This window comes from Acanthochromis polyacanthus, chromosome 3, assembly GCF_021347895.1.
Source record: "Acanthochromis polyacanthus isolate Apoly-LR-REF ecotype Palm Island chromosome 3, KAUST_Apoly_ChrSc, whole genome shotgun sequence".
Taxonomy (NCBI): Eukaryota; Metazoa; Chordata; class Actinopteri; family Pomacentridae; genus Acanthochromis; species Acanthochromis polyacanthus.
In genome coordinates this window covers 43,958,856-43,967,490 of record NC_067115.1, presented here as the reverse complement: position 1 = coordinate 43,967,490, position 8,635 = coordinate 43,958,856, and the positions used below count along the sequence as shown (strand labels likewise).

At 44.8% G+C, this 8,635-nt stretch overlaps 1 protein-coding gene across 1 annotated transcript; it reads right to left on the bottom strand.

Moving 5' to 3' along the window:
- Window positions 1-311: 311 nt before the first annotated feature.
- Window positions 312-8,239, bottom strand: tomm20b (translocase of outer mitochondrial membrane 20b). The gene is made up of 5 exons (XM_051945417.1): window positions 7,982-8,239; window positions 5,368-5,414; window positions 5,197-5,278; window positions 4,964-5,106; window positions 312-836 (listed from the first exon to the last, which is right to left on the bottom strand). Exons 1-5 carry the CDS (start codon window positions 8,103-8,105, stop codon window positions 792-794), a joined length of 441 nt encoding a protein of 146 aa, XP_051801377.1. The 5' UTR covers window positions 8,106-8,239; the 3' UTR covers window positions 312-791.
- Window positions 8,240-8,635: the final 396 nt, after the last annotated feature.

Genomic DNA, 8,635 nt, shown 5'->3' with positions numbered 1-8,635 from the left:
CCAGTTGCCGACCACTGACGCAGACTACACCACTGGGTTTAATGACGTTTCATCCAGCTACCACAGAGACTCTGATCTCCACAGATGACCCCTGGTTTTGAAGCCTGGTTTGCGGTGCTAGATTGTGCAGGTAATGCAGTTTGTGGCATCGTTTTCTGAGGACGCCCCTGCAGCTGTAACTCCTTAAACACCTCCTGAATACTGGTGAGTTTCTGCTGATGTTTATTCTTGATAAAGCATCTCTGGGTTTGAGTTCTCCCATTTCCTGCTTCAGCTGTCACTACCAATAAAAATAATGTTAAAAAAGACACTTTGGTCATTTGTTCACATTTTTTATTTTGTTTAAAGAGGTCCATCCTCTTTAAAATGAACAAAACATTTCACCACTTTTTAAAAAGTGTTTCCAAGTCTAGACTGACAGAAAGACGACTGATACCAAAACAATAAATACTAGGGAGATATCCAAGCAGACCGGTTCTCATCTTGGTTCTGCAGCATTCTACTACTGATATCATGATGAAGACAGCTGGAGGAAACCTGGTACCTCCACCCTGAAGAAGGAGCTGATGATGGTGGTGATGGAGGGATGGGGACGTCCGATTGAGATTCTGGAATACCCAAAAACGGGTCGTATAAGGTCAAAAAAAACTGTCATGGAAAAAAACACAAAATCCCTTAAAGATTATTGGGAAGTGATGGACGTCAGCCAAAGATGGAGGCCGAGGTGTTGGCGTGTCATGATGAAGGACGAGGAGGATGAGGAGGGTGGGCTGCTTGGTCGGGTCTTCTCCTCACTCTATATCATCTTCACTCAGACTCTGTGCGCTCACGATGCGCTGCAGGAAACAGACAGAAACAAACACTCAGAACCATGATGTTTGGTTTTATGAGAAAGAAAGAAGTTCATGAACCTCAACCCAAAAACTGAGGAGACATTCAGCTCTACATGGACAGAAAGATAAAAAGTCTTGGAGGCTCCACCAACACATGATATAGAAACTAAACCTGGTGAAGCTTGGGGACCAATAAACTGTCTGTCAATAATGTGGGAATCTAAAATTAAAACGGCACCAAAATGAGAGGATTCAAAGCCTCAGTGGAATCCATCTGGATCTGATTCCTGGTCATTAATGAAGACTCTCTCAGAAAGAACTCTTCTTTTCCTTTGGGCTTTTCCCTTCAGGGGTCACCACAGTGAATCAATTGCCTCCATCTAACCCTGTCTGCTGCATCCTCTTCTCTCACACCAACTACCTTCATGTCCTCTTTAACCACATCCATAAACCTCCTCTTTGGTCTTCCTCCAGGCCTCCTGCCTGGCAGTGGGAAACTCAGCATCCTTCTACCAATATATTCACTCTCTCTCCTCTGGACATGTCTGAACCATCTCAGTCTGGCCTCTCTGACTTTATCTCCAAAGCCTCTAACATGTGCTGTCCCTCTGATGTACTCATTCCTGATCCTATCCATCCTGGTCACTCCCAAAGAGAACCTCAGCATCTTCAGTTCTGCTACCTCCAGCTCTGCCTCCTGTCTTTTCCTCAGGGACACTGTCTCCAGACCAAACAACATGGCTGGTCTCACCACAGTTTTGTAAACCTTTCCTTTCATTTTAGCTGAAACTCTTCTATCACACATCACACCTGACACTTTTCTCCAGCCGTTCCAGCCTGCCTGTACACGCTTCTTCACCTCTTTTCCACACTCTCCATTGCTCTGGACTGTTGACCCTAAGTACTTAAAATCCTCCACCTTCTTGATCTCTTCTCCCTGTAACCTCACTCTTCCACTTGGGTCCCTCTCATTCACACACAGATACTCCGTCTTGCTGCGGCTAACCTTCATTCCTCTCCTTTCCAGGGCAAACCTCCACGCCTCTAGCTTCTCCTCCACCTGTTCCCTGCTCTCACTACAGATCACAATGTCATCTGCAAACATCATAGTCCATGGAGACTCCTGTCTAACCTCGTCTGTCATCCTGTCCATCAGCATAGCAAACAAGAAGGGGCTCAGAGCTGATCCCTGATGTACTCCCACCTCCACCTTGAACTCGTCTGTTACTCCTACAGCACACCTCACCACTGTCTTACAGTCCTCATACATGTCCTGCACCACTCTAACATACTTCTCTGCCACTCCAGACTTCTTCATACAAAACCACAGTTCCTCTCTGGGCACCCTGTCAGAAGCTTTCTCCAGATCTACAAAGACACAATGCAGCTCCTTCTGACCTTCTTTGTACTTCTCTATCAACATCCTCAAAGCAAATATTGCATCTGTTGTACTCTTTCTTGGCATGAAACCATACTGCTGCTCACAGATGTTCACCTCTGCCCTTAGTCTAGCTTCAACTACTCTTTCCCATAGCTTCATCGTGTGGCTCATCAGCTTTATTCCTCTGTAGTTACCACAACTCTGCACATCTCCCTTGTTCTTAAAGATGGACACCAGCACACTTCTCCTCCATTCCTCAGGCATCTTCTCACGATCTAAGATCCTGTTGAACAACCCAGTCAGAAACTCTACTGCTACCTCTCCGAGACACTTCCATACCTCCACAGGTATATCATCAGGACCAAGTGCCTTTCCACTCTTCATCCTCTTCAATGCCCTCCTCACTTCATCCTTACTAATCTTTGCTACTTCCTGGTCCACAACAGTCACCTCTTCTACTCTTTGTTCTCTCTCATTTTCCTCATTCATCAACTCTTCAAAGTACTCTTTCCATCTTCCCATCGCACTATTGGCACCTGTCAACACACTTCCATCCTTATCCTTTATCACCCTAACCTGCTGCACGTCCTTCCCATCTCTGTCTCTCTGCCTTGCCAACCTGTACAGATCAGTCTCTCCCTCCTTACTGTCCAACCTAGCATACAAGTCATGGTAAGCCCCTTGTTTGGCCTTTGCCACCTCTACTTTCACCTTACGCTGCATCTCCCTGTACTCCTGTCTACTCTCTTCAGTCCTCTCAGCATCCCACTTCTTCTTAGCTAACCTCTTTCTCTGGATCCACTCCTGCACCTCCTAATTCCAGCACCAAGTCTCCTTATCTCCTTTCCTTCCAGATGACACACCAAGTACTCTCCGACCTGTCTCCCTGATCACATTTGCTGTAGTTGTCCAGTCATCTGGAAGCACCTCCTGACCATCCAAAGCCTGCCTCAACTCTTTCCTGAAAGTCAAACAACACTCTTCCTTTTTCAGCTTCCACCATTTGGTCCTCTGCTCTGCCTTTGCCCTCTTCATCTTCTTCACCACCAGGGTCATCCTACACACCACCATCCTATGCTGTCTGGCTACACTCTCACCTACCACTACTTTGCAGTCACTGATCTCCTTCAGATTACACCGTCTACACAAGATGTAGTCTACCTGTGTGCTCCTACCTCCACTCTTATAGGTCACCCTATGTTCCTGCCTCTTCTGGAAGAAAGTATTCACTACAGCCATTTCCATCCTTTTTGCAAAGTCAACCACCATCTGTCCTTCTGCGTTCCTCTCCTGGATACCAAACCCGCCCATGACCTCCTCATCATCTCTGTTTCCTGCACCAACATGTCCATTGAAGTCTGCACCAATGACAACTCTCTCACTTCTAGGGATGCTCTGCATCACTTCATCAAGGTCCAACCAGAATTTCTCCTTCTCCTCCAGCTCACATCCTACCTGTGGAGCATACCCACTAACAACATTGAACATCACACCTTCGATTTCTAGCTTCAGGCTCATCACTTGATCTGACACTCTTTTTACCTCCAGGACATTCCTAACAAACTCCTCCTTCAAGATAACTCCTACTCCATTTCTCTTCCTATCTACACCATGATAGAACAACTTGAACCCTGCTCCTAGACTTCTAGCTTTACTACCTTTCCACCTGGTCTCCTGGACACACAGTATGTCCACCTTCCTCCTCTGCATCATGTCAACCAGCTCTGTATCCTGTCATATTTCCAACATTCAAAGTCCCTACTCTCAGTCCTAGACTCTTGGTGTTCCTCTTCTCTCTCTTCCTACGAACACACCTTCCTCCCCTCCTTCTTCGACCAACAGTCGTCCATTTTCCACCGGCACCCTGGAGGTCGACAGCACCGATGGCGGTCGTTGTTAACCCGGGCCTCGACCGATCCGGTATGGAAGTCATACATTTGATTAGCATGATTGATTTGGCCAAAGTTTTACATCGGATGCCCTTCCTGACACAACCCTCTGTATTTATCCGGGCTTGGGACCGGCACAATAAGACACTGGCTTGTGTCCCCTTGCGGCTACATTACTCTCTCAGAAAGAACTGATGGAACTAAAACCAGGATGTTAGTGATGGAACAAAACATCTCCTGGAAATCACACTACATGGTCAACATCTGGTCAACCATCATCAGACAGCGTAAACCAGCCCTGGATGGACATGTGGAGACACAACGAAGCAGCTGGCCGTTGCTATGGAAACCTGACACTGTCAGAAGGGCTGGAACATTCTAGAAGAAGACACTGGTCTGGAAGGACTGCAATGCTGGACAGAGGGAGGAAGAACTTTATTCAGGTCTCCGACTGACTGAAGAACAACCCTGCAATCAGTCTGACAGATCCTGGACCAGTTGGGTGAAGGACTCCTTGGCTGATGTTTGACCAGATGAAAGATGTTTGGCCTACACAGCTGATTCCAGACCAGTTATTACAGACTGGCTGAGTTCTGGACTGACCGGTTGAGGGAGTTCTGTTCCTACCGAGCTGATCCGGGTACGGTCGTAGGCTCAAACTTCTACCTGATGAAGCTACATCAGTGATGGAAGTGTTTAAGTACCTGGCTGATGCTACATCAGTGATGGAGGTGTTTATGTACCTGGATGATGCTACATCAGTGATGGAGGTGTTTATGTACCTGGATGATGCTACATCAGTGATGGAAGTGTTTAAGTACCTGGCTGATGCTACATCAGTGATGGAGGTGTTTATGTACCTGGCTGATGCTGGGCAGTTTGGTGAGCAGCATCTGGAAGACAGGTGGAGGCAGAGTCTGCTGCAGGACCTGGAGCAGCTGCTGAGGCTGTCCACACACCGCGATGGCGTTGGTCAGGTGGTCCACACCTTTCTCATAGTCTCCTTCAGACAGAAGCACAAACACAAGACGTTAGGATTCGCTCCACGCTCAGATCTTTAAACCCCACATGAGGAAGCAGTTGGAGGTGTTACCCTGAGCCAGCAGCTCCTCTCCCAGCTGGATCTCCTCCAGGAAGAACTTCTGCACGGCGTCAGCGTCCTTCAGGTCTGGAAGCTGCAGGACAGTCGACATTCGGCCACAGGAAGCGGATTAAAACACTGATTTCTGTCACGTTCTAAATGTTTGTTCATGTCAGTGCTCACCTTTGCCTGGCCGGCCCTTTCTTTGGCCAACTTCTGCTTTCTTCTCCCTGAGACAGAAACAAACACCACATTCAGATTCTTACTGCTGAAGTTGTTCCATCACACAACCATAAAAACACTTTAATTATTAACGTTAAAGACACTTCAGCAGAATCACTGACTGCAGTCATGTCACTTATCTCTGTACACATTATTCATCTATAAATCTAACATCCAGCAGCAGTCAGACCCTTAATGCTGACCAGGTTCACCTCCTTTAACACATCCACACACTGCTTCATGAACACCTCCAGCAGGGGTGTCCAACATGAGGCCCGTGGTCCAAAAGTGGTCCTCCAGAGGGTCCAATCCCTCAAAGTGTAAAAATTACAGAGAAGACATTAACTGCAGATTGTAAATTAGTAAAACTATAAATTTAAAATCATTTCTAGACCATGACAAGTTGTTTGGATCAGAAGCTAAAATACTAGATTGTTCTTTGTTCTTTTGTGTCTCATTTTTCTAATATTTTTTCTGTTTTTTGTCTTCTTTTGTGGTTGTGATCCTCCAGTAAATCCTCCATGGTTCAGCTCCAGGTGACTAAATGTTGTGTTCCTTTGTAGACACTCTGTGATCTGAAGTTGTAATGTGGAAATTATTTAGAGGTCATTCTGCTGTGGTTTTACTGGTTTTACTGGTTTCACTGGAGGTCAGACTGGACTGGATGTGGAACCTGGACTAAGATGAGTTGGTCTCTCCTGGTCTAAAGCCTTCAGAAACAGAAGAACATTCAGTCAAAGCGTGGTGAGCAGGAGTTGTTGGTTCTCTGCCGGTTTGAAGTTTCCTCCTCCTCAGGCCTCCTGCTGACAGCGTTCCTTCAGTAAGTCAATAATCTCCGTTAGGCTGAAGCCCTGCTGGCTGCTGTTGGATAACCTCTTAGTGAATGAGTCTGTTTCAGGTCATGTGAGGACAGATTAGACCGTTACGCTCTACTGCTCTGTCTCTGTCATGCTAAAGACACAGAACAGGGATTTATTTACCTTTTTGACAAAATTAGTTAAAAATGAATCTAAATGTGTCCAACATGGCAAATGTCCAAGTAAAGCTTCTCAAAAATGGTCCAAAATGACCTGAAATGAGCTTAAATGTGTTTTTCATCCATAAAAATTGTGCAAAATGACTTCCAAAACTTCCAAACTTTGTTCAGAATGACCCACAAATTGTTGAAAATGATGTGAAAATTCCCCAAATTACTCCGTAAGCTGTTGGAAATGGCACAAAATAAACTCTAAAGGTGAATTTTTTGAATAAATATTACACTTGTAGCCACTTTATCCATCATATCTCCTGCAGCTCTTTAACCTCTTTCTATTCTTTTTCATTCAGGGGAAAAATAAATTCAATGACCCAAAATCACTTATCAGACTAAATGACTAAAAAATGTTCAAAATACACAAAAGTTGTATTTGTCAGTAACTAATTACTGACGGAGTAAAAGTGATGAACAGCTGTGTTCATCTTTAGCGGGTCGTTTCCAGCTGATGGATGATAAAGCAGCAGGAACCATCAGTGGTGACTTTGCTAAAATCCACAGAGCAGACAGAAGAGTTCTATAACGTCAGTCTGACAGTTTCCATCTCACACACGAAACCTGTTATTTATGTCATCTGTAGTCCTCTACAGACAGTTTGCCTTTCAGGAGCTCCTTTACGGTCAGAGGACGATTCCAGACAAAAATCACACGTTTGTCATTTATCGTCTTATTTGTGTCGTTTGTCCATTTTTTCTCTGTAACGGTTCTGTGAAATTTTTGTCTCTTTTTTTGTGTGTGTCTCATTTTTTGTCGTTCTGTGTCTTGTTTTTGTTGTTTTTTTGTCATTTGTTTCCTTTTTGTCTCACTTGTGTGTTTTTTGGCTTATTTTTCTCTTTTTGTTTAACTTCATTCATTGTTTTGTGTTTCGTTTTTGTCATTTTGTCTAATTTTTTGTCTCTCTTTTGTTGTTTGCCTCATTCTTGTTGTTGTGTGTCTCATTATTGTAACACTTTGTCTTCTTGTTTGTTGTCTTTGTCTGACTTTTTCTGACTGCTTCCCGTTTTTGCTGTTGTGTGCTTCCTTTTTGTCTCGCTTGTGTTTTTTGGCTATTCGTCGTTTTGTAACTTTCTTGTCTCACTTTTGTCTTGTTTTTTGTCTTTTTTCCACTAAATCCTCCATGGTTCAGCTCCAGGTGACTAAATGTTGTGTTCCTTTGTAGACACTCTGTGATCTGAAGTTTAATGTGGAAATGATAAACTGAGATGAATTTATTTTTCTTCATAAATTTCAGGTTGTTCATGAAGTTTAATAAAAGATAATTCCTTAAATGTGAACATTTTAGCTCTAAACCAAAGGAACCATCAGGAGTTGTGGTTATTTGTAGGTTGTTATGATGTGGTTTTACTGGTTTTACTGGTCCGGTCCTGGATGTGGAACCTGGACTAGAACCAGCTGGACTGTCCTGGTCTAAGCTGACCGTGGTGGACTGACTAAACGTCTGACATGTTCCTACTGGGACTACCGAGCCTTGGTGAGCTGGACAGGAGCACACCTGCCCTGTAGCTGAGGAAGGTGAGGAAGAGACAGGAGGTCAGCACTCACGTTCTCTGAGCCTGTTCTTGAAGTTCGGGTCACTCCTCCGCTTCCTGTCGAAGTAAATGCAGTAGCCGACCAGCAGAGCCCCGCACACCCCCGCGGCTATCGCGCTCGACCTTCCGCCCATCATCGCTCTGGAGACCCGGTCGCTTTCTCGACGATTCGGCGGTGATTTCGGTGTTTTTCTCCGGCGCTCGGTTCCCGTCAGGCGTCTGGAGGAGCGGCTCAGGGCTGGAAGGACCCGCAAGGACCCCGCCGTTTGACAGCAGGGAGGCGGCTAGGACGTGCCTGACTGGAAATGTGGAAAATTAAAGAGTCGATATATGGCATGAAAATGATCCATAGCTACAGAAAATGAGCCCAGAATGACATGAAAATGATCCATAACTACAAAAAATTAGCCCAGAATGACATGAAAATGATCCATAACTACAAAAAATTAGCCCAGAATGACATGAAAATGATCCATAACTACAGAAAAATAGTCCAGAATAACCTTAAAATGATCCAAAATGATGAGAAATGACCCAAGCTGACATGAAACCTGGTAAAAATGATAAGAAATTTTTCCAAAGCGTTTCCAAACTTGTCCAAAATGACTCAAATATTGCCCAAAATGACTTGAAAATGATGGAAAATTAGTCTAGAATGGGGGCTGCA